The 26,864-nt window shown below is 40.0% G+C and overlaps 1 protein-coding gene and 1 long non-coding RNA gene across 5 annotated transcripts in view; one reads left to right on the top strand and one right to left on the bottom strand.

The window, feature by feature from the left end:
* LOC107971673 (uncharacterized) overlaps positions 1 to 10,314 on the bottom strand; it is a 90,775-nt gene extending 80,461 nt beyond the window's left edge. The window contains exons 1-2 of the long non-coding RNA XR_001714570.3: positions 9,239 to 10,314; positions 8,163 to 8,281 (exon numbers count right to left, since the gene is read on the bottom strand). This is a non-coding gene — a long non-coding RNA (uncharacterized LOC107971673). The remainder of the gene's footprint in view (positions 1 to 8,162; positions 8,282 to 9,238) is intronic.
* A 42-nt stretch (positions 10,315 to 10,356) lies between these two features.
* The window catches only part of BRAF (B-Raf proto-oncogene, serine/threonine kinase), a 197,973-nt gene continuing 181,465 nt past the window's right edge, over positions 10,357 to 26,864 (top strand). For all 4 annotated transcript variants that reach the window (XR_010158687.1, XM_009454360.5, XM_016945457.4 and 1 more), the window contains exon 1: positions 10,357 to 10,766. Coding sequence is in view for 3 of the 4 variants with exons in the window: in XM_009454360.5 (XP_009452635.3) it covers positions 10,629 to 10,766 (138 nt within the window). In the remaining variant the exon portion in view is untranslated. The remainder of the gene's footprint in view (positions 10,767 to 26,864) is intronic.

Raw genomic sequence — 26,864 nt, 5'->3', positions numbered from 1 at the left:
AATTAAATAAATCACACCCAAAGATGTGAAGTTGCCTGTACCTGAAAACATGACAATAATATAAACTTTCAGGGACAGAGAAAACAAAACTGGTTTCACATCTCCCATAACTTGAAGTTTCCAGCACCCAGCAAGGTCAAATTACAAGGACATATGCCTTGAGGAAAATTATAATGGTTTTGAAGTAATTGTTCCAGTTCTACATTAGCAAGAAAACTTTAATATTCAGTGTTCACAAATACTTTGTAACGGGCATGTCGGTTCAGCAAGGGCAATAAAGGGTACCTTCAGGCTTGGTAAAAATCAGCTAGTTAAGAAGATGGATGATTCCCACCTTGGTGGCTCAATTCTTAGCCATGTCCATTCTTGAAGCATAAGGCTTTTAAATTTCTTTATTGTGTACATTTTGCCTTTAACTTGTTTATTTTTAGCTAGAGACTTCTCTAAGTACTCTTCAGTATAGGGTTGGGAGTTTCAACCTTGATCTATATACTCAAAAACTTTTAATAGCATGAAGCTGCTGCCTGAATTTCTCAATATCCTATAAGCCAGCAGCAGTAAAATTCAGGTTCAGGTTGAGTCTCGCCTGGCTGGCTGCTGCCACCACAGCTCTGCTCCCACTGAGAAGTCTCCTGCTTATAAATTTTAAAGGCAGTTTTAGCCACATCTTCTCTTCAACATTTCAAAAATCTTTGGACCTGGTCTCATCCAAAACAATCCACTGCACTTATGTCCAAAATGTATTATATAACATGAAATGTAAAACGATAAAATAGTCAATCTTCTCCTTAAAGTAACAGGGCTCCTCCTGGCTTCTGAATTTCCTAACCTCCAACTTCTTCTATTATTTTAGTCACTAATAACTTTTCCTAGAGAGTGAATGATTGTCCTGTACAAAATCAGGCATGATATGTTTATATTCATGAAGAGAAATTCTTTTTTTTTTTTTTGAGATAGAGTCTTGCTCTGTCGCCCAGGCTACAGTGCAGTGGCCTGATCTCAGCTCACTGCAAACTCTGCCTCCCAGGTTCAAGCCATTCTCCTGCCTCAGTCTCCCGAGTAGCTGGGACTACAGGCGCCAACCACACCCAGCTAATTTTTTGTATTTTTAGTAGAGATGGGGTTTCACCATGTTGGCCAGGATGGTCTCAAACTCTTAACCTACACTGATCCTCCCATCTCGGCCTCCCAAAGTGCTGGGATTACAGACTTGAGCCACCACACCCAGCCTATATTTATGAAGAGAAATTCTTATATGAAAAGTGCCATCTACAAAACCACACTAATTCTGAATAATGTAAGAGAGATACATATATATATATATGCATCTCTGAATAATTAGAATATTTGCCTCCCAAGCCATTAGGTTACTTTAATGTATAAAATATATAAACTGTGATTGACATATATACTAGCAATCTAAATCAGATATAGCTATAAAATGTTAAATTAATATTTGGCCTATATTATCTAATAATGAGCTATTAAAAGCATAAGGAAATGATTAAGGCAGATGCTGAAACCAGAACTTCAAACCCAGGAGCAACTGAGATGGCCAGAGAAGTATCAAAGTAATAAATAAAAGAGTTTTAAACGGGAAATATTCATATTTTCCTTCAGTAGAGGACACCTAATGTGGAAAGATGTGAAAGTGAAGACATATACATTTACCAAAGTGCTGTTGAAAAACTTCTGAAGTAGCTGAACTCAATTACTGAAAATGATTACAGGGATTCAATGAAAGAGATTTATGTTATATCTGCAACAGAGAATAAAGGATAGAATTAGTATTTGTCTTTAAATAATAAAGTTAAAAGGTGGTAGCTAACTGAGATTTTTAAAAATTACAGGTTGAATAGCTGATGAAGCAGAAAGTGGGAATTGTAGAGCTCAGCTTGGGACTTGCCAGTTTGGCAGTGTTTGTGATATATTCAGGTGCAGACATCTAGTAAGTAGTTGGATACAACAGGTTGAGGCCAGGGAAAACATTATTGTAAATAAAACCAATGGAATGGGTAAGAGGGTAGAAGGAGTTCTGCAACAGACCAGATGTTTGTGTTCCCCCCCAACAAGTTCATACGTTAACGTCATAACCTCCAATATCAGGAGGTAAGGGCTTTGGGAGGGTCATGAGGATGAAGCCCTCATGAATGGGATTAGTGACCTTATAAAAAGGGGCCCCAGAGAGCTCTCACGTCCTCTTTCTGCCACGTGAGAACACAACGAGAAGACAGCAGAGTGTAACACAGAAGAGGGCCCTCACCAGAACCTGGCTATGCAGGCACCAGGATCTCAGACTTTAGCCTCAAGAACTCTGAGAGATCATTTCTGTTGTTTTAAAGCCACCCAGCCTGTAGTACTTTGCCATAGCAGCCTGAACTGACTGAGACAAGTTCTGTAAGAAAAGAAATAGGCAAAGAATGGAGCCCCGTGTTATACCAACAGTTAAACTGCAGATGGTCAAAACTGACCCCATTAAGGAAACCGAGAAAGAACTGGCCTTCAAGAAAAGAAGCAGGAGTATGTAGCATCATGACATCTAAAGCAACAGATATTTTCAAGAAAAAGGAAACAGCCAAAAGTATCAAATGCAAAAAGAGGAGCAACACTTCATATTGTGAGGCAGGAAAGGAGGTAAGAATGAACAAAAATGCATAGAAGTTTATAGTTGTAATTTGAAGCTACAGAGTTCATATCTTACAGCCTATATTTTCTCTGTGAAGTGGGAAGCAAGATCTCATAAAAACATATCTGTACCTAAGGATCAAACACAAGAGCAAAGCACAGATTTGAAAATCGGCATCAGAGATATTAAACACACAAAAACAGGCCAGGCACAGTGGCTCACACCTGTAATCCCAGCATTTTGGGAGGCTGAAGCAGGCTGATCACACGGTCAGGAGTTCGAGACCAGCCTGATCAACATGGTGAAACCCCATCTCTACTCAAAACACGAAAATCAGCCAGGCATGGTGGCGTGCGCCTGTAATCCCAGCTACTCAGGAGGCTGAGGCAGGAGAATTGCTTGAACCCGGGAGGCAGAGGTTGCAGTAAGCTGAGATCGTGCCACTGCACTCCAGCCTTGGCGACAGAGGGAGACTCCGTCTCAAAACAAAAACAAAAACAAAAAACACACACAGAAAGAGAAGTTCTGGTATCTGTAAAAGTGGGGGTACTATTAGATATGTACTCTTTAACAGTGTACTGTATTTAAAGCTCTCCTACAGTAATGATAAATGTTAAACAAAAAAAATCTAAGACTGTCATTGTTCAGATTATATAAACAGCCTAGCACAGTAGCTGGCACACGGCACACAGTAGCTATGCAATAAATATTTGTTGAATAATTGAGGAAATAAAAAAATGGAACTAGGGGACACCATAAAAATATTTTAAGAAGAAACCAGGAAAGGTTTTGCTGTAAATGTTTATAATAAAAAAAGTGTATTCCATATAAACACTTAGAATAATATACCTATATTTAATATATGGGAAAATTCCTACTTGATAGGTAGAGATACATTACAAGGTCTTATTAAAACTTGATTAAAACCCATAAAAAATGTTGTCTTGGCTGGGCATGGTGGCTCACACCTGTAATCCCAGCACTTTGGGAGGCTGAGGCAGGCGGATCACCTGAGGTCGGGAGCTCAAGACCAGCCTGACCAACACGGAGAAACCCCATCACTACTAAAAATACAAAATTAGCCTGGCGTGGTGGTGCATGCCTGTAATCCCAGCTACTTGGGAGGCTGAGGCAGGAGAATCGCTTGAACCTGGGAGGCAGAGGTTGCAGTTAGCTGAGATAGCACCATTGCACTCCAGCCTGGGCAACAAGAGTGAAACTCCGTCTCAAAAAAAAAAAAAAATATATTGTCTTGCAGACTCTTATTGTCTATGAATCATGATGCAACACGGTTTAATTCCAAAGTATCAGAAAACAAAAAGCATTTACAAAGTAGATTTATCAGGAATAGAGTTTAGGCAGATAATGCAAGAAAAAGGTAACAATACAATAGTAACAGTAATAGATACCTAACACGTTGTTAATTGTCTGCAAGAAACATTCCTTTAGAAACTCAATACAACATTTTATTACCATAAATGTATATTATTTTTATATTACAAAAGAAAAATTTCTTTCAGATTTTTTTGAGAAAATTTCAAATATACAGAAAACTTAAAACATAGTATTACAGGGCCAGATGTAGTGGCTCGTGCCTATAATCCTAGCACATTAGGAGGCTGAGGCAGGGGGATTGCTTGAGGCCAGGAGTTTAAGACAAGCTAGGGCAACACAGTGAAAGCCTGTCTCTACAAAACATTTTACAAAATTTAAAAAAGAATAGCATTACAAACAATTACTATATCCTTCATCTAGATTCTCCAGTCGTTTTTCTTCCCCAGTTGTTAATATTTATCACATTTTCTTTATTTCTCTGTCTCTTTTTCTGAACTACTTAAAAATTGAAGACATGATATTTCATCCCTAAACACTACTTCCTCATAAAATAAAGAACATTAATTAAATTAATTACCATTAACTCAAAATTATAACTCGGTATACAGCCCATATTTAAATTTCCCCAATTGTCCCAAAAATATCCTTGTAGTTTATTTTCTTATTCAGGATTCAGTTGTTTCATGCATTGTATCTGGTTCTTACATCTCCTTAATCTCTTTTAATCTAGAATAATCCCCTCTGCTTGACTTTTTTGTTCCTCATAATACTGAATTTTTAAAGAGTTAGAGTGATTTGTCTTGTCCCACATTCTGGATTTGACTATTTCCTTATTATATTCAGGTTAAGCATCGTTTTGGCCCAAATACCTGCACTACATAGGTGATGCTTCGCACAAGCACTTACGTAATGTTGAACTGTATCCCTGTTTGTGATGCTAAATTTGTTAGCTTGAGGTGACTGCCACATCTCTCCATTTTAAAGGTAGCATCTCCCTTTGTAATTGATAAGGTCTGTGTGATGATACTATGAAGCCATGGGACTGTCCTATACCTCAAAAATCTTTCACCCAATAATACTTTTAGCAACTCTTGATGGTTCTGATCTGGAGTAGTTTTTATATTGGCGGTCGCAAAATAGTCATTTTTCTAAATCCGTCATTCATTTTTTCTATAGTAACTAGAATTCATCCTTAAAAGAAACTTCACTTCTTACCTTTCAACACTTTTCTTTCACACGATCTCTTTCTCTCTCTCATTACTATGGACTTATGGATTTAAAATAATTAAATATATTGCAACCCATTCCTGTCATTATTATTTCTTGTCTTTCTATTGTCCCATTTTGGACCAATGGGGGTCTTGTAGTTGACTCCTTTTGACATGACCTAGTAGTCTTTAATAAAGTCCTTGCTCTCAAGTATACCAAGGCTCATCATATGCAAGCTCAATTTATAAATTTCCTGCCCCAGATCTGGCATCAGCCATTTCTCAAAGGAGCCCTGGTTACTTTTAGTGGAGAATGGCATTTCAAAATCAAGATGCAGGTACCAGGTATACTTATTGTTACTCCTAAGCACCCCTTTCAGTGGGCAGAGCTAAGAATACATGAATACACACACACACACACACACACACACACACTCCTAAGTTCATATTGCTACCTCAAATTCAAATACAACACCAAAGCATTCTTCTTCAATTTCCCTTGTTCTATATTTGTTTCTCACTTTTTCCACAGTAAAAACCCTGATTCCCAACTTTAACATATGTACTCATTCGGTTCTATTCCACAATAAACACAAAATTGTTTCAGAATTACAAAACAAATATTGCTATCAATAACAAACCTTCTAAATAAAGTTAAAGATTTACTTGTAGTTTGTTTTGTCCAAATTTGGTTGCAAGAAACCAAATTTGCAAGGACCAAATTTGGAACGGTATTCAATTTATAGGTCTATGTTTTAAGAGGAACATTGAAAAGAGTATACAGCAAGAAGAGAAAATGCTTGGGAGAGAAAATGCTAAAGCAAACAGTTTCCTTCAAACACTTAAAAGCAGTTACACAGAATAAGAAATAGGCTTATCCTGTGTTCCTCTAGAAGGCAAAACTCAGACCAGAATATAGATGTCATAAAGAGGAGGATTTCAATTCAACTTCAGAAACTGTTAGAGTTGGATGTACTATATTAGTAAGGTCCCCATCATTGAAGTATTTAGACAGAGTCTGGAATTCCACAAAGGGGTTTCTGAGCATTTCTCAGTGGGAGAGTTGTGCTGAATCAGCTCTACAATTCTATTTTCTGTTCACACCCAAATAGCTTCTGGAAGCAGCCCTCCATTAAACAATACAGGAGGTGTTGTTATTCATAATAATGACCTTGATTCATATAGAAAATATTGAACTATGATCAGTTATACATCATTGAATCTGGTTGGCACTGCAGAAGCTTCCTAAAGGCTGCTTGCTTGTTTTCCAGTAGTTGATCATATCAGTGTGGGATCAGACCTGGCTGGGCAGGCCTGGCTGGCTGGTGGGACTCTCCAGCATCCATTATAATAGAATGCAGGATTCGAGATAGAAATGCTGGTAGGAAATAAACTTGTGTCCGGGGAAGAAAGGGTCAGACCTGGCAGTAAAGCTCTGAATAGTGTCTCAGTCATCAACTGAAGCAATGCTTGAGCAGTACCTCTCACCTAGATTTGTTTTCCAACTTCCTGTGAATACATGAATGCCTTAGGGCGAAAGGGGATTTTGAAGAAAACCTAAAAGAGCTGTGTTGATTAAAATGTCTCTAAGACTTTAGAATGCAAGATAATGCTGCTTTGATGCCCATATGGCACATTACAACACAAAAGGGAGGTGTTCAGTTTTGGCTCAGAATACACACCAGCTTAGCTCATTATGGGCTATGGGCTGCAGGGACACTGTTTTGTGTAGAGGGTTTCAGCACATCAACACTGCCTATGGCAGCACTGGGGGTTTGGGGGAGGTGCTCAGAAGACAGGCTGTGTCCAATGGCAAAGGACTTGTATCTATTTATGCATGCAGTGGAGGCCTCAGAAGCTGAAAAAAGAAGGTAAGGGCTTGTTCATTAGCATACTGTATTAGTCCATTTTCACACTGCTGATAAAGACATACCCGAGACTGGGCAATTTATAAAAGAGGTTTAATTAGACTTACAGTTCCACATGGCTGTGGCTGGGGAAGCCTCACAATCATGGCAGAAGGCAAGGAGGAGCAAGTCAACGTATTACACGGATGGTAGCAGGCAAAGGGAGAGTTTGTACAGGGAAACTCCCGTTTTTAAAACCATCAGATCTTGTGAGACTCATTCAGTATCATGAGAACAGCGCAGGGAAGACCTACTCCCATAATTCAATCAGCTCCCATGGGGTCCCTCCCACAACACATGGGAATTCAAGATGAGATTTGAGTGGGGACACAGCCAAATACTGAGATGTGTCTTGGTGATTACTAGCAATAAAGAGGAGAGAAAGTTGACTGGTGTAGAACGCTTTGGAAGAAGGTTTGTGTGCGGCTGCAGATAGCCAGTTTATTATTTTAAACATGACCTGTGGTGGTTTTAAAACATGGCTGTAAATTCTTTGACACTTCATTGAGAAGTGGGCTCTATATCCCCTCTCCTTGAATTTGAGCCTGACTTACTGACTTGCTCATAATATAAAATGATGCAGCAGAAGTCATGCTGTGTGGCTTTGGAGGCTAGATCATAAAATGCAATTCAGCTTTAACCTTGTTTACTGAAACACTAGCATTTGAAGCCCTGAGCTGCTTCGTAAGAAGTCTGACTACTCTGAGGCAGCCATGCTAGGAGGAAGCTCAGGCCACATGAAGAGTAGGTTTAGGTATTCTGGCTGACTGCCCTATCTGAGGTCCCAGCTTCAACCACCAGCCATGTCAGAAAATATGCCTCCAAAGGATTTCAGTCTTCAACCATTGAGACACCCCCAGGCATTGAGTCTTCCCAGCTGAAGCCCCAGACATCATGGAGCAGAGATAAGCCATCTTTGCTATGCCTTGTCTGAATTCTGACTGAGAGGGTAATTTTATATTTTTCAAAGGGTGAAAGTATAATGTTTGATCCTCACAATGATAGTTTGGCAGGTTGGACTAGCATTATTATAACCTTCATTTTATAGATTAAAAAACAAGACAACAAATAGGGATTTAAGCTTACCTGCTTTGAGATTATATAGCTAAGGTGTGGAGTGCTGACGATAAAATCCTGATCTTTGGACTCCAAAGCTTATGCTTTCTCTTGTTTCTCATCTGGATACTGTAGGACTTTAGAATGGCCTAAGGAAGTAAAACAGGATATATCCAGAATTTTAAGGCAAGGTCAGAAAATGTCAAATGAGTAGAACGCTAAGAAGAATCAATATTAAATGGATGAGACCAGTCATCCTGTGGAGAAATAATCATGGAAGATCTGAACTACAGATTGATACTGACAAATAAGGCTAGAATTCAAAATGGAACCAATGCGAGGAAAAAAGCCTTTAAAACTTTTAATGTTATAAGGAAGTGTTATAATGATATAACATTTTTAGCAGCTAATTTTTTAAAAATGAAATAGGACAGTTAGAGAATTAACAAAAATCTTGCCAGTTGTGTTTCTGATGAAAGGGTGATGAAAGGGGAAAAAGTGCCATGACTGGCTAATGGTGCTATTTCAGTCTGCTTCTAAGTATGTCCTTATAGTAAAGGGTGCTTCAGATTAGTTTAGCTTGATGACATCATCCCTTGTGATCATTTACTCTACATTTGCCAAGCCACTTTTTGATTTAAATTTATTTCCTCATAGAAACTTTCCTACTTGGAGGAGAATGTACAATGAAGTTAACAAAGCATACCACGTTCATGTTTTTTTTTTTTTTTTGGAGACAGAGTCTGGCTCTGTTGCCCAGGCTGGAGTTCAGTGGTGCAATCTCGGCTCACTGCAACCTCTGCCTCCCAGGTTCAAATGATTCTCCTGCCTCAGGCTCCTGAGTAGCTGGGATTACAAGTGTGCACCACCACACCAGGCTAATTTTTTGTACTTTTAATAGAGATGAGGTTTCACTATGTTGGCCAGGCTGGTCTCAAACTCCTGGCCTCAGGTGATCCACCCGCCTCAGACTCCCAAAGTGTTGGGATTACAGGCGTGAGCCACTGCGCCCGGCCTACAATGTTCATCTTATAGGTTATATTTTTTCAATGCAGAAGAATGTTAGTATTCTCATTCATCAAGCAGCCTCACACAGCATCCTTTACCTGAGAGTAAGCATCAGCTCCCAGGCTTACGGTGACCCTAATCAATATGAAGACACCCTGTTTCAGAAGTCAGTAGGACACCTTTCTATTTCTTGAATCATCCAAAATACAGTAAGGAGGTCGCTGGTGACTTCCCCCATGATGGGAAGTACTAAAAGGCAGAATCCACTTAGTTTTTCATGACTTCATGTTTAGGTTACTTTGGTGATTCACTCCAGGCCATTGGGAGCCCACAGTAATTGTTTCTCATTCCCGTTTCTCTCTTCCTTAAACTTTTCTTTTCCAATTATTTATTCTTTATTAGATCCATGTATTTTTAATAATGAATTGAATTTCATTCTGTAATTGGGCTTCTCAAAGATAATTGACCTCTTCTCTCCCAATTGTTTTCATGCGTATTTTGCGGAGAATGCTTGGAATATTCTGTTAATGAAAGGCATAAAGTACATAAAATATTTTGAGTGATTTTCTTCAAAATAAAAATGATTAGTTTTGATGCTTCAGATGTCTAGAATGCTATGCGCCTTGTACAGGCCCTACGGCATGGAAAGTGCTCAATTGATATTTGTTAAATGAATGAATCTGGAAAACGAAAAATACACGAAATATTTTATTCCTCAACAATGAAGAAAAAGCTTTCAGACTTCCATTTAGACTCGTTTTAACTGGCTGAATTCTTCAATGAAAAGAAAACACGCGTCGCACTGCTAATTTAGCTGTTCCTAAATATATTTCCATCAAATTCTGCTTGGCTGTTTCAACCTTGGGGTTGAAGTTCTTATTTTGATGACACAGAGACGTTCATTGCAGTGGAAATAGCAAGTAGTATTGGCTTCCCCGCCTTCCTCCCTCTAGGATTTCAACTTCTCCTCCTCGAACACCAGCCCTGCTCTTCTAGTAAATCCCACATTGCAGAACAGGCTGAGGACGGAGGAGACAAGAGGAAAGTAGGAAACCGGAGCCATGGAAACGGCGGAGCGGAGGCAAAGTGTGAGAGCGCGGGTGGTTAGAAGGGAAAAAACCCTCCCCGGACGACGGCGCGAAGGCGCGCCTCAGATTACGTCACGCACCGGGGTGACGTCACGACCGTGACACGCGGGTGACGCCGTTGCCGCGGCGACTTCTCGTCGTCTCCGCCCCCTTCCCCCGCTCCCCCCCGCACCCCCGCCTAGCGTCCTTCCCCCAATCCCCTCAGGCTCGGCTGCGCCCGGGGCCGCGGGCCGGTACCTGAGGTGGCCCAGGCGCCCTCCGCCCGCGGCGCCGCCCGGGCCGCTCCTCCCCGCGCCCCCCGCGCCCCCCGCTCCTCCGCCTCCGCCTCCCCCAGCTCTCCGCCTCCCTTCCCCCTCCCCGCCCGACAGCGGCCGCTCGGGCCCCGGCTCTCGGTTATAAGATGGCGGCGCTGAGCGGTGGCGGTGGTGGCGGCGCGGAGCCGGGCCAGGCTCTGTTCAACGGGGACATGGAGCCCGAGGCCGGCGCCGGCGCCGGCGCCGCGGCCTCTTCGGCTGCGGACCCTGCCATTCCGGAGGAGGTGAGTGCTGGCGCCACCCTGCCGCCCTCCCGACTCCGGGCTCGGCGGCTGGCTGGTGTTTATTTTGGAAAGAGGCGGCGGTGGGGGCTTGATGCCCTCAGCCACCTTCTCGGGCCAGCTCCGCGGGCTGGGAGGTGGGCATCGCCCCCGCGTCCCTCTCCGTCATGCAGCGCCTTCCTACGTAAACACACACAATGGCCCGGGGGGTTTCCCTGGCCCCCACCCCAGATGTGGGGATTGGGGCAGCGGTGGTTGAGCGGGAGGCTATCAATAGGGGGCGAAACTCAGGGTTGGTCCGAGAAGGTCACGACTGGCTGAAGTATCCAGCTCTGCATCTCTGTGGGGTGGGGGCGGCGGCGGCCTCGAGGTGGAGGATATAGGTTAGTTGCTGGGGCTGAGACCACAGCCCGAGTTACTGTCGCGTGTAATTGTTACATGGTCGTGGGGATGATGGGGCTCATCATTTCCTCTCTCCTTTCCCGGACTGCCCCACTTCTCAGTCCGCTGCCCTTTTTCACTTTTCTATTTGGGGATTTCTCTTCACCTGTTTTACCCAGCAAATTATTTTGATTTAGTCTTTACTTTTTCAATCCTAAATCGCAGTTTCCGATGCCTTTTCTGGTCTCTGGTCCTCTGTTCCTAATGTTTGTCAGCGCTCTGTCGCTGATTGGTAACCCCCATTCTATTCCCATCTACCGCCCGCTCATTTTCCAGTTGTCGGACCTGCCTGCCTTCTAACCCCAGCTCCCACTTAAGAGCATTTTTGCACTTCTCTTACCCTGGTCCTCTTGAGGCTCTGTACTTCATCTCACCACTCCCTAACATTGTTGTCTGTTGTTATCTTCACAAATCCTCCTGGACACTTTGGAGCTACTTATTTTCTGAGCCCAGAAGCTGTCAAGATTCCATCAGGTTTCACTTGGCTCTTTTCGCGCTTGCACTACTGGCACTTTTTGGCTAGTCGTCCATTGTGCATTCACACCTCTTTATTCCTACCCATTTTTATAGGTCTGATTGATTTCTTAGTGTTGTCCTCCTTTTTGTCCTATTTTTTTCCTTTTCCTTTTTCCTCTCCAGTCCTTGCTTCTCTCAGCCTGTTTTTGCATTAGTCAGCCTCTTAGCACTGTGTCAAATTATTTACGTTTTGTTTTTTATTACATAAAATTTATTACAAATATTTGGTATTTTATTACAGAAAATAATACTTTATTATGCCTTACAAATAAGATATGGTATAATAATTGTGGTTTACAGTTATTGATTAGGTAATGTGACTTACTCTGTTGACTTTGCTCGAAGTTCTCTTTGCTACTTACTATTAACATCTAATTTCTCAATTCTCATAACATCTCATTCTCTCTGCAATTTTTTTTTTTGCATCATCATCTTTGGAAATTCATCCAATATGCTTGCTTTATTCAGCATCAGCTTGTTTATGATAATGTTTGTTTTCTACTCTTTATATCATCTTTGTTACATGCCCAAAATGTGTTCTGTACCATCATTTGATCTGTTCTAAAATTTCTCATTTTTAAGTTTCTTAAAATCATTCCACTTTTCAGTATGCATTTTTGCTTAGATCAGTTTCCTCTCATATCTGTTCCTTTCCCCCAGCTTCTTCATTTCTAAGGAGAAAGCTCTTCTCTACTTCAATTTCCTAGTTTATTCTGTTTCCCTTGTTTCCAGTTACCATTCATTTTGCCTTGTTTCCTGGCTTTTGGTACTTGACTTTCTGAAGCTTCCTCTTTTCTTCTCCACACCTCCACGTTCCTTCTTATTTATAAACATCTTTGTTTCCGTTGACATGGAAATTTATTTTTAGGATACATTGTTTTTAATGGATAAATACTAGGGGTCACATCTGCTGTCTGTTTTCTCCAGGAATCGGATATGCCTTTGTCTTAACCAGGCACAGGTGCCTCTGGATTTTATTTTACTCTGTAATAGATGTGTAGTTTTGTTGAATTGTATCTTGTTTGAAGACTACTACAGAGTGGAACAATGAGTGAAGTAATGGGTAGGGGTTATGAAATTGTAATTCTCTGATTATAAAATTGTTTATATTGGGAACTTTGTTGCAGAGTTATTAGAACCGTTTGCAATTCTGTAAAGAAGCCTTTTGTGAAGTAAAATCTCTACCCTTCTATTTTATTTGAAAGGGCCAGATTGTTTGGAACTGTACCCCCTGAAGAGTCTGATTTAGTAAGTGAGAGCAAGGGCCATGGATTTCTGTATTTGGCACATGTCTTGAGCAGTTCCCATGTACCAATCCTTGAGAACCTCTAGGCTAGCTGAATTTAAGTATAAATTGCCAGTAATTGGAAAGCATATTCATATCTTCTGAAACTATGAGGATACTCTCATTTTACTTGGTTAAAAAACAAGTGTTTCCTACTGTCCTCTTTACCCAGGTTTTAATGATTAGTGGTGAACAGTAGTTTTCCCTCTACATTTTTTTCTGAACTGATAATAAATGTATTTGGCTGGGAGGGTGACATTGATTAAAAAATGTATCTCTTGAATGTAAATATCAGTATTACAGATGATAAAATAAATTCCTCCAAGAAATACTTTTAAATTTGAAGTTGATATTCAGTGGAAACTGAAATGTGCTGTGGTCTTTTATTTGAAGTCTTCCTTACATTCACTTAAAGGGATCTTTTACTGCAAATTACATGGAAAGAATGAAAAGGTTTGCTTGTGTGTAATGACACATTTTATTCTGAAGATTTATTTTACCTAACAGTAAAATGTAGGTTTTTTTTTTTAAATAAAAGTTTCCCAGAGGGAAATTTCATCTAAAAAAAAAAGTCTGATTTCAAAGGGAAAGCAAGTCATTATCAAAAATTAGACTATAAGTACAAAAAGTAAAAAATCATCAGTAATTTTGCCACTAAGATATTATTACTATAGACATTTTGGTGTATTCCATCTGTTCTTTTTTAATGCTTTTATAACACTATGTAGTTTTGTATTTTTAAAAAACTTAAAGCAAAAATTTCTACGTATTATTAGACATACTGTGATGTATTTAACTAATCATTTTTTTGGGGTGTTAGGTTGTTTTTAATTTTTTACTGCCATCAAACATCTTGAACATAGGATGTAGATTTTAGTCTTTAAAATATGTTGGGGAATGAACAAATTTCACATCCTGTATTTGTAGTATTAATACTTTGTAGGTGCTCAAAATAGAATATTCTGGTAAATGATTGGTGCTTATTAAATATTTATCAAATGAATGTACTTGTACTTTTGGCATTAAACATTAACATCTGACCATTTATATTTACCTGATTTTTTTTCTATGGCCATATGGTATGAAATAGTGTATGGTATAAATTAACCATATGGTATAATAAATACATTTTTTTAAGTGTGATACCAGAGTAATATTTATTAACTGTTCTTCCTGTGCTGTTTCTGTAGAAGGGAGCTTCTCACAATTGCATTACAATTACAATTTTATTATGTTCTGTTTTCAAGATCTCTGATTGTCAGTCTTAAACTGTTTAATTATGATAATGTATTGACTAGGGAATATTCTGGGATATAATCTCCTTTATAATGAGGTCCACTGTATTAAAATACATCTTTGCGAGCCACACCAGGTTGGATTGCATCATAACCCTGAAAAGTGGTATTCTCACTAATGTAGGTGCTTGTGCAGTTTTGGCTATTGCTGTTAATACTTATACAGATATATTCACAGGTGCCCTTGTGGCAAAAATCATAAAATAGTTGTTTGTCTTTGGTATTTCTAGTGTTCACTTTCTATATTCTTTTCTCTCTCCTTATTTACTGAATTCCCTTCTTTAGGCATCCACTCACTCCTTTTTCTGTTTAGAATATTATCTGTCAGTCATTTTATATGTTGGCCATTAAAGGAATAAACTGTCAGTAAACAGCTAAGAAAGGAATGTTGGACTGGGTGCTTGAATCCTTGAATGTAGTAAATGTGAGTGCAAACTTGATTTAATTGTACATGTATTTGGATAATAGGCCAGAAAAATTACATTAGGGCAACAGGCTAGAACAGTCTGACTTTTCTTGTTTTTCTATCCCTTGCTTTCTTGATCAGGATGAATAGGAGGTGGGTCTGGATATAGCAGCTGGAAACCTGTGTTCCATGAGTGATGGGGAAGAGAGGGAGGGAATAGGTTCCTTTGATTTTCGGCATTTTCTAAGACCTGATGCCCACCTTGTCAGAGAATGCGATGACTACTTTTGTGTTCTTCCTTTTCCCTTTTTCTCCCAATTATAAAATTGTTTTCTCTTTCAGAGCTGCGGAAGTGCATTTTGTTTCTTTGACACTTTGATGTTGTTAATTTAGCTGAATACCTAGTGAACATTTTGTGTCATAATCCCCTTGTTTTATGAAATCCAGTATGGTCTAGTCACCTTACATTTCTGCCTCATATTGTCCTTAAGCCTTTTTTTGTCAGTAGCTCTTACTAGATTTTGTCTTCATCAGAAGTTAAAGTGTTTTAAGTCCTTTACTCATTCTGTTTGTCTATTTTAACTTACATTGGTTATTCTGTAAAGTCAGATGTGGCAGTAGGGCTGGTCGTGGTGGCTCACACCTGTAGTCCCAGCTGCTTGGGGAGCTGAGATGGGAGCATCACTTGAGCCCTGAAGTTCGAGGCTGCAGTGAGCCATGATCGCACCACTGCACTCTAGCCTGGCAACAGAGTGAGACCCTGCCTCAAAAAACAAACAAACAAACAAACAAAACAAACAAAAAAACTTGCTTGTAGAACTTCTGAATTCAAAATAGATGGGCCTATTTGGGAGCTTTTCTGTTTTTAAGGTGTCAAGTACTGCTTTTTAAAATCATAAGGTTATGGATAGCTTCATGTTAGTGTAAGAAGAAAAATATAGCCTCATTTGTTCCATTTCTTTCTTAAATTTTTTGTTTTCATTGCCATGTTTTTATTTTTCGATTTCAATTTTTCCAACCTAAATCACTAACATACTTAATTAGCATGGTAATCAGAAGAAACTCTTTAATACAGTCTCCACCCTAACATTAAGCAATTATTTTCCCCCCCTACCCTCTGAGATTATTTTTGTGTCCATGTTTTCTCTTGGGCTTAAAAAAAAAACAAACTATTATTCTAATTCCTTCCTGTATCAAGACTATGCATATAGAGGGAACTCGATGCCCAGTAACTTCTTTTTCTGGGCCCTGGTGATGTAGAATATAAAAATTGCTTTGAACTCAATTAACTTTATATCTTCTGGAAGCTCTGTAACATCAGATAAAGCGTCGTTTTCATTCTTGTAATGTAGCTGCAGTTCCTGACAGCACGTTTGGGACAAATGTACTGTGGGACGGTGGTTTTCAAAGTACGCCAGAGCTCTAGGAGAATTTTTCAAAAACATTCTATCACTGTAAATAATAATTTTTTTTTTTTTTTTGAGACGGAGTCTCACTCTGTCTCGCAGGCTGGAGTGCAGTGGCGCGATCTCAGCTCACTGCAAGCTCTGCCTCCCGGGTTCACGCCTTTCTGCCTTTCTCCTGCCTCAGGCTCCCCAGTAGCTGGGACTACAGGTGCCCGCCACCACGCCCAGCTAATTTTTTGTATTTTTAGTAGAGACGGGGTTTCACCGTGTTGGCCAGGATGGTCTCGATCTCCTGACCTCGTGATCTGCCTGCCTCAGCCTCCCAAAGTGCTGGGATTACAGGCATGAGCCACCACACCTGGCCAGAATAAAAATTCCAAATTGCACTAATGCATATGTGAAACTGTTTTTGTCTGTTTTGTAGTTTTAAAATCTTCATCTATAATAGTACCTGGCACATAGGTACTAAAATATTTGGTGAAAGAATTAGTGAATAAAACCTTACTGGATATGAGGTGATCTGATTTTCTATAACATTCTATTCTTTTTTTCTGCCGGTCACAAAATCACCTTATTAAATTGACAGCCAAATTGGCTGCAACAGGCAGTTTGAAAAACACTGTTTTGGGGTTTCAAGGACCTTCTTCAGAGGTTACCCCAGGGCTCTGTTTAGTGCCTCTATACCAGGGCCCCCAACCCCTGGGCCACAGCCTCGTACCTACCAGTCCGTGACCTGTTAGGAACCTGACTACACAGCAGGAGGTGAGTGGCAGGCAAGTGAGCATTACCGCCAAAGCTCCACCTCCTGTCAGATCAGCGGCAGGAGCGTGAACCCTATCAGAAACTGTGCATGTGAGGGATCTAGATTGTGTGCTTCTTGTGAGAATCTAATGCCTGATGATCTGAGGTGGAACAATTTCATCCTGAAACCCCCTCTACCCCTGTCCATGGAAAAATTGTCTTCCATGAAATTGGTCACTGGTCCCAAAAAGGTTGGGAAGTGCTGCTCTATACCATAACTATTGAAGTTCTTCATTTATCTGCTTTACATGTTAGTTTCCTTGAAAAAAGGGTTTTATGGCTGTAAAAATTTTAGAGCTACTATGTATGGAAGAGAGGTTTGTGCTGGCATAAATCTTCTCAGGTATCATCTGTGTAGAAAATTTCAACAACTTGTGTCTTAAGGCAGAGGTCAGCAATCTTAAGGGTCAGATGGCAAATATTTTAGGCATTGTGGGACATACAGTTCCTCTCACAATTCCTCAACAATACTGTAGTAGCTCAGAAGTAGCTAATAGACAATATTTAAACAAATGAGTTTGACTCTGTTCCAGTAGTCATTTTCAGGACACTGAAATTTGAATTTCATATAATTTTCATGTGTCATGAAAATCTTCTTTTGATTTTTTTTCTACCACTTAAACATGTAAAAAGTATTCTTAGCTTGTGAGCTATACAAAAGCAGATAGTGGGCCAGTTCATGGGCTGAACTGTTCTGACTCCTGGTCTAAGGGAGACTATATATGTTATATCTGAGGTTCTCAAAGTAAGATGTAGGTTAGAGGTCTATAGAAAGTTCATAATTGCTTTTGTAAAAACTGGATTGATTTATTTGAGAGGGAGAGAGAGGTGGAGTTTCACTGTATTGCCCAGGCTGGACTTGAACTCTGGGCTCAAGCAATCTTCCAGCCTCAGCCTCCCAAGTAGCTAGGACTACAGGCATGCACCAAGCCCAGCTCCTAGTTCCTCTTTGCACTCAGTTTCATCTTCTACCCTCAGCCCCTGGCAAACACTGGTCTGATCTCTAGTTGTGCCCTTTCCAGAAAGTCATATAAATGGAGTCATATAAAAGTCATATCAGTGGGGCCGGGCATGGTGGCTCACACCTGTAATTTCAGCACTTTGGGAGGCTGAGGAGGGCAGATCACCTGAGGTCAGGAGTTTGAGACTGGCCTGGCCAACATGGTGAAACCCCCTCTCTACTAAAAATACAAAAATTAGCCAAGCATGGTGGTGGGCACCTGCAATCCCAGCTACCTGGGAGGCTGAGGCAGGAGAAACACTTGAACCCGGGAGAGGGAGGTTGTAGTGAGCCGAGATCGCGTCATTGCACTCCAGCAATTGTGAAGCAGTGGTTAAGGTTCATTCATTATTTTACATATGGATGTCCAGTTGTTTCACATTTATCAAATTTCTTTTGAATCACCTTGGCACTTTTATTGAAATTGCTTATGTTTGTGAGTTTTGGATTCTACTGTTTTATTGATCTGTGTGTGTTTTCTTAGGCTAATACCCCACTACCTTAGTTATGATAGCTTTATAGTTAAATTTAAAATCAGGTAGGTCCAGTTGAGAAGATTTTTAGAACTTTGACTTTTTAATTTCTTGTTACCATACTTTTGGAAGGAGAAGACTCATAATTTTATTCAGGTTTTCAAAGGTGTCTTCTACCCCCAAATACTTAAGACTTCAGTATATAGTTAATATATCTCTGTCTTGAATTACGTGGTGGTGAGGTTCATGAAAAGTGACAGGTAAAAGTTGCAACCAAAATTAATTTCCTTATAAGAAATAAAGGAGATATTCTAGTAGGTTGCACAGAAAAGTCAATCACGTCCTTTTTACCGTGTTGCATTATGAGGTGTAATCATAATGTGTATAGGGGAAAATGAATATGTTAAGATGTTTATTCACCAAAAAAAGTCACCGAAAGTGTCAATTAGGTTGTGAAAGATACTAGTTTACAATGTGTTATTCTCCATCTTCATTAGAAGAGTTCTTCCATTTGAAACCTATGTCATGTTCTGTGATATTTCAGAGTTAGTATCTTTATTAATCTTAGAGGCATCATTAAATCATTATGTTTCTTCTAAGGAAAGGCATATGGTAGTAGTTGGTCATATTTCTACCTTTTTCAGTGGGGCCTATAGGGCCCCTTTACTTTGTTTTAAACTGCACTGATAGCTTTTTACTGGTTAGCCCAGGGAATTATCCCTACAGTGTAAAATGATGTTTCTCATCATGATTTTCATTTAATAATTTAAAAACAAAATACCAGGAAACACATGTTTCTAGAGAGGAAGTGTGGAATACCTGACTAGTAGAGGGTCAGGTGACAATTGCGAAGGTAGAAACTGACTAAGCTTTATGTTGCAAGGAGTATCGTTCCAGTTTTGTTGGGTCACCTTGCAGAGTTTTTTAAAAAAACCTTGGGTTTTTTTTGTTTGTATGTTTGTTTGTTTTGGTAGAGATGCTGTGTTGCTCAGGCTAGTCTCGAAATTCTGGGCTCAAGCAGTCCTTCCCAGAGTGCTGGGATTACAGGCATGAGCCACCGCACCCAGCATCACCTTGCCGATTTTGAAACTGCACTTCCAGGGAGAGAGTAATACAATATCTTGGCAGACTATTTTTAACTATTGTTCCAAAATTAATCTGTTTTTAAAAAGTAAAGAAGTGTGGATATCTTTAAAAGATACTTTAATTAGGCTGGTCACGGTGGCTCATGCCTGTAATCCCAGCACTTTGGGAGGCCAGGATGGGTGGATCACCTGAGGTCAGGAGTTCGAGACCAACCTGACCAACATGGAGACACTCCGTCTCTACTAAAAATGCAAAAAATTAGCCGGGCATGGTGGCGCATGTCTGTAATCCCAGCTACTTGGGAGGCTGAGGCAGGAGAGTTGCTTGAACCTGGGAGGCGGAGGTTGCAGTGAGCCGATATTGCGCCATTGCACTCCAGCCTGGGCAACAAGAGTGAGGGAAACTCCGTGTCAAAAAAAAAAAAAAAAGATACTTTAATTATATTTAAGTTGGGGAATACTTTTGTTTTATATTTTTTCTTGCACTAAATATGTAACCTTTAAGTTAATAACACCAGAAAATTTTTACTTTATAGTTTTAGAACTGTTTAATTGAAATAAAATGTTAGGATACTTTGAATTAGTCACTTATTTTGGCATATTTTAAACAGTTTAATGTACTGCTTGGGGTTGTTTCTCAATTGACTTGATATTTTTAAACTGTATTTTTTACCTTGTACCATTTATTTTGCAAAATTAATTTCTATTTTGGCTTATAGATGTATTTTTAATATTAAAGGGGATTATTGGTGTCAGCAATAAAATTGTAATTAAGTCTTTAGGTATGGTTTTTTTTTTTTTTGGAGACGGAGTCTCGCTCTGTCATCCACGCTGGAGTGCAGTGGTGTGATCTCGGCTCATTGCAACCTCCGCCCCCCCTCCCCGGGTTCAAGTGATTCTCCTGCCTCAGCCTCCAGAGTAGCTGGCACTACAGGCGCATGCCACCATGCCCGGCTAATTTTTTTGTATTTTTGGTAGAGATGGGATTTCACCGTGTTAGCTAGGATGGTCTCGATCTCCTGACCTCATGATCCGTCCGCCTCAGCCTCCCAAAGTGCTGGGATTACAGGCGTGAGCCACCGTGCCTGGCTGATTATTTTTATAGAGCTCTTGTTAGCGTAATTTCTGGTAATGTTTTATGGAGGTGACTTAATTCCCATCATAAAAATATCCCATCTTTTCTGTGACTAGCAAGCAGTTATTGCCTTTATAACTTTTTTTTACCATAAAAAGATAAAGTACTATTGATAATTACTCCTAAATAACTCAGAACTTTTTTGTTTTACACACATTAATATATGCTTCCATGGAAATAGTGTCAGAGAACATCAAATAGGGAAGAGATTATGATTCAGAGTGGTCTTTATATTCCTATTCTAGAGCCACAGAAAATGTTCATCTCCCTTTAGTTTTTACAGGATTGCCTCTAACACTGATGATATTCCACTCATATTCTTCCTGCACATGCCTTCTCATACTAACAGTAAGTCACACAATCTCAAATAAGTTTCATTATACGTGAGAACTCAGTTGAATGCTTGCCTTTCACTGGCATCTCTTGATCCTCCTCCCCCTCCTTATGGTATGCACTGAACTTCTAGTAGGCCATATGTGTTAAGTAGATCATAGGAGTGCTATGAAAATAAAGTGAAATGATGAATATGTAAAAGCCTTCACAAAATTATAGTAGTGTTTTCTGTTGATTTTTAAGACAAAAGATAAATACTATATATGTAAAAATTTCCTTTCAGAAATCTTTGTTCTTTTTTTTGTTTTGAATGTTCAATATGCTTAGCACAGGGCTCTAGTTAACACTTTTGGCAGTTCTTAATGTGGGACTGACTGATGATTGTCCTAGAACTCTTTCAGTGTTAACTACATTCTATTAATGTTACTTTAAAACATTATTTAATTAAAGAAACATGAAGTGGCAACATATTGATTCATGTGTTCAGTAAGCAATTCATGGGAAAGAGGTAAGCTTTCTTAATAACAGTAGAAAGACTGTTCCATTTATAGGAAAACTGGTAATTATGACTTGTGTTTTGGTATTTAAAAGCTGTGGTTGGCCGGGTGCAGTGGCTCACGCCTGTAATCCCAGCACTTTGAAAGGCCCTGGCGGGTAGATCATGAGGTCAGGAGATTGAGACCATCCTGGCCAACAGGGTGAAACCGCGTCTCTACTAAATATACCAAAAATTAGCTGGGCCTGGTGGCATGTGCCTGTAATCCCAGCTACTCTGGAGGCTGAGGCAAGAGAATCGCTTCAATCAGGGAGTCGGAGGTTGCAGTGAGCCAAGATTGCGCCACTGCACTCCAGCCTGGCTACAGAGCGAGACTCTGTCTCACAAAAAAAAAAAAAAAAAGCTGTGATTAACATTTGCTTTGTCATTCATCCAAAACTACATTGGTGACTTTTGTATTGAGTCATTTCTTAGGGCAACAGGTATTCATGTATTCAGTAAATATTTGAGTGCCTACTATATGCCAGGTAGTGATCTAGGTGCTTAGTAGTACACTTGAAAACAAAACAAAGGTCTCTACCCTTATGTAGCTGCTGTCCAGTGGAGGGGTGTGTGTGTATTGGGGGATGGGGCTGAGAAACCTTAGACATACAGAAAGGAAATTATATACTATGTTCAAAGGTAATAAGTACTGTGGAGCAATGAAAGTTAAACAGTTTAGGGCTGGGATGGGGGTAGGTAGCAATTTAAATAGGGAGGTCGGGGTAGGCCTCACTTGAGAAGGGGGCATTTGAACAAAAATTTGAGAAAGGAGGAGGAGGCATTTCAGATAAACCAATTAGTTCAAAGATTCTGTGTCAGGAATGTGCCTTGCCTATTTAAGAAACAGCAGGAGGCCAAAGTTGCTGGGGCAAGGTAGAGACTAGGGGATTAGGGAAGGATCTCTTTCAGTTATCTAGGCCATATTGGTGATAGCAGAAATACTGAGAAGTAGTCAGATTTTGGATGTTTTGAAAGTAGATTCATCGGGGCGTGGTGGCTCACGCCTGTAATCCCAGCACTTTGGGAGGCCCAGGCGGGCAGATCACCCGAGGTGAGGAGTTCGAGACCAGCCTGACCAACATGGTGAAACCCTGTCTCTACTAAAAATACAAAAATTAGGTGAAATATTGAAGGAGATGTTTTGATTGAAGTGATTTTAAGAGAGAAGAGGAGGGGAAGTAAAGATGGTGAGGAATTATCCTGTAAAGGGGAACAGAGAAATGGGGCCAGAGCTAGTGAGGAAAGTGGGGTCAATAAATTTTTAATGATAAGAAAAAGAAGAGCGTATGATGATAGGAATGAGCCATTAGAGAGTAAAACGTTTCAGGAGGGAGAGATAAGAATTGCTGAAGCACTGTCTTAGAAGAGGTAAGAGGGAAAGGGATTTAGTGTATAAATAGGAAGGATTGGCTTTCTATAGGAGCATCTATACTTTATGATAATAGGCCATTAAGCAGAGTATGTGGATAGAAATGCTGCTAGGAAGGTCGATGTGATTGGTGGAGTCTGTACACGTTCTGTTGCCGTTGCTTTGGTTTTTTTCAGTGAAGTAAGACTTGAGGTTATCAGCCGAGAATGAGGATTGGGGATATGTGAAAGTAGCTCCGCAGCAGTATGGGAGCATAAATGAACTGGAGACAAATAGTAAAATTAATGGGCAATTTTTTTTCCTTTAAGAGATGGGGGTCTCACTCTGCTACCCAGGCTGGGGTGCAGTGGCACAGTCATAGCTCACTGCAGCCTCCAACTCCTGGGCTCAAGTGGTTTTCTCACCTCAGCTTCCCGAGTAGCCAGGACTACAGGCTAATGGCAATATTAAGTTATTTTATGAGTTGTCTAGACAGCATTATGAGTCTCCTAACTTTTTGGTACTGATCTTCAGATCAGAGTTAAATGTAACTTGCCCAGGCAATTTAAACACTCAATATGAGTCATTTTCATTTGGACTCAAACATGGAATCATTGGGAAATAGAACATGAATTTATTACTCCTTAATGAAGTACCTGCTACTATCCTGCCATGAATGTAGGCTAAATTTGGAGTGGTCTGGTAACTGCTTTTCTTTTAAAAAAATTTTCTTCATCTTTTCTGTATCGAATACTTACTGGTTTTTCTATGTAGAATAACATAATCTCATCATTACTTTCTTTCAAACACTCTCCAAATTTGACTTATCTTTGCTCATGTTTTTCCTACCACCTGAAATACAGATTTCCTCCCCCATCCCACCCTCCAAACCTTCCAGACTTACCTCACCTACCGTTTATTGTAGGAAGCTTTTCTTAACCTCTTTCCAAGTCCTAGTTTGATGCCTCTGCTTTGTGCTTTTGTAGAATCCCAGAGTTTACCTTGTTTTACTCACTATATCATATTGTGGTTTTTTTTTTTGTTAATAGGTATTTCTTTTTCCTCTAGACCTGCACTGTTCAGTCATACTTTCTGTGATGATGGAAATGTTCAGTGTCGTCTTAATATGGTAGACAGTAGCCATATCTATGTGGCTACTGTGCACTTAAAATTTGCATAGCAGGACTGAGGAACTAAATTTTATTTCATTTTAATTAATTTAAAAGTAACTAGCCTGATGGCTAGTGGCTGCTTTAATCAGTGCAGTTCTAGACCCCTTCAAAGTCAAGAGTGTGTGGGATTCATACTTATTCTCTCGTTGCTTAACAATAATACTGTCTAATACTTAAATGACTGAATTCTTTTTCGGTACTCTTAGTCTGCATAGTTATAACTCACCTAGAATATGGCAGTTTTGTTCTCTAGATTTCTGTCTTTAACCATGGCTTTTCAGTTTGTTTTCAAGATTATGTTGATTTACACAGCACTGAGTTCTTCAGTCCTGCGAAGTTAGCGTTTTGGTTGGATGTGGTGGCTGGCATCTGTAATCCCAGCAATATGGGAGGCTGAGGCGGGACGACTGCTTGAAGCCAGGACTTTGAGATCAGCCTGGGCAACATAGCGAGCCCCTGTCTCTACAAAAAATTAGCTGAGTGTGGTGGCATCCACATGTAGTCCCAGCTACTTGGGAGGCTGAGGGCGGGAGGATTGCTTGAACCCAGTTCACGGCTGCAGTGAGCTATGATCACACCACTGCATTCCTGCCTGGGTGACAGAGCAGGAGTCACCCTCTCAAAAAAAAAGTGTATTTTTTCCCTTTTAGGACTGAAAAAATTGGGTGTTACAAGATTACCTCAAGGACTGGTCTGAGAACTGGGGATGGTAAGGAAGAAACTCAAGTGGCCAGCCTCTGGTTTGTGGGGGTAGGTGGGCAATTTCTGTTTCAGCCAAAGCAGTTCTACTTCATAAATTAATATATTGAAATTGTGCTTGGGATTTCATTTGGAGGGGAAAAAAGTCTTCTAAACAAAAACACTGTTAATTGAAGAGACAAAGCATGCATATGGCAGCACGTGATTAACCACCAAAGTGGATAACAGATCAAGAAGACATGGGAGGTTGTTATGGGCTAGTGAGGTCTTGATGGAAGTTAAGGTTTAATTTAGGTAGGTAGAAGGAAGACAAAAGGATGTAATAGGCAGTGGGAATAGAATTTGCAAAGAATTGGAGTTGGAAATACATATGTTAGTTTTGGTTAAGAAACAATGAGCTGATTATAGTTGAGCAAATTGTATGAAATAAAATTTGACAAAATTAGATGGGACTGGATTGTAGGAAAAAGTGATAGGCTGACAAAAAGTGCACTTTATATTGCATGCAATGAGATGAAATACTCGGAGGTATTTTGGTTGTTACAAAGATGGAGGAAGAGGACACTATTGGCATTTAATGAGAAAGGATCAGGGAAGTCAGCCATCCCACAATGTTCAGGACAGTTTGCACATTTACGAATTGTTCCAAATCACCACATGACCTAGAATGACTTGCTGGACTTTGATGATGTAGGTTAAAAAAAAAAAGTGATCATAACGATCTGAGCATAGACAGTAACTCCATTTTGTGTATGAGGCACTTTGTTGTTGTTGTTGTTGTTTTGAGACGGAGTTTCGCTCTTGTTGCCCAGGCTGGAATGCAGTGGCACCATCTAGGCTCACTGTAACTGAGGCACCTTTAATATACACTAAGATTTTCAGGAATTCAGTTACCACAATATTGGAGGAATGTTAAAGTTTTTGTTCAGAACTTTTATCAGGAGTACTCCACCCCTTTAGAAAATCACGTAATTGATGGCAGTGTCACTTGTGCTATATTGGTGACACAAATACTCTTCAGTCTGCAGTTGTAACTGCCACAGTCACAGTGCTTGTTGTATATATGTACAAAGTACCATCAATGTGTTATTTATTATAGTAATTGCCTAAATATTATAAAATTGCACTAAGGTAGATTATCTCTGAATTACATTTATTTTTTATTTTTATTTTTGTGACGGAGTTTTGCTCTTATTGCCCAGGGTGGAGTACAATGGCGTGCTCACCAAAACCTTCGCCTCCCGGGTTCAAGCGATTCTCCTGCCTCAGCCTCCCAAGTAGCTGGGATTACAGGCATGTGCCACCATGCCCGGCTAATTTTGTATTTTTATTAGAGACGGGGGTTTTCCATGTTGGTCAGGCTTGTCTTGAACTCCCGACCTCAGGTGATCTGCCCGCCTTGGCCTCCCAAAGTGCTGGGATTACAGGCATGAACCACTGTGCCCAGCCTCTGAATTACATTTAAGGGTAGTATAGAGAATGTACAAAATAGCTGTTGTAAAAAGGAGAAATTGATTTCTGTTTTCAGTATTGGAAGACTGGGTTATTCAGATGAAAACAACTAAAATTCTTGGAAACAGTATTAAAAAAAAAAGAAAAAGAAAACGTAGAGCAATTGCAGAGCTGAAAAGATAGTGGGGAGCTGCCAGGCCAAATTCTAGGAATAAACAAGAATCCAAATAAATAAGTGGATGAAGTAGCTTTTGCCCTAAAGGCAGTTGCCAATCTGTACAAGTTGGGCTTTGGTTTTGGTGGACCACTGGGGTGAAGAGGACAGAAATCAAGTCCTAGAGTTCATCTAAAGTGACAGTCAAAAAGAATAACCTCAGTTTTAGATGGGACCCCAACGACTCTATCGTTAGGTTAAGGGTGAAACAACTAAACTGTCTACACACTCCCATATCCATGTGATTGTAGGGAAGGTTGAATGGAGCAGGAGGAGGAAAAGGAAATTAAGAAAAATAAACCTTTCAAGTTGTGACCACAGTTTTAGCCTTCCCAATGATTTGCCTTGAGGGTTTGCTCTGTCTGGGTGGTCCAGGGACCCTCCATGATAAATGACCCTCCAGCCATTTATCATGGTTACTGGTTTCAGACTAGTATTACTTCCATGGCCTGGCAGATGGAAAGGCAAATCACTTGTGGAGAAAGGCCTTTCATTCTAGGGA

This window comes from Pan troglodytes, chromosome 6 (genome assembly GCF_028858775.2).
Source record: "Pan troglodytes isolate AG18354 chromosome 6, NHGRI_mPanTro3-v2.0_pri, whole genome shotgun sequence".
In the NCBI taxonomy this organism is placed as follows: domain Eukaryota; kingdom Metazoa; phylum Chordata; class Mammalia; order Primates; family Hominidae; genus Pan; species Pan troglodytes.
The sequence above is the reverse complement of the archived record's forward strand: the minus strand, read 5'-3'. Positions and strand labels throughout refer to the sequence as shown.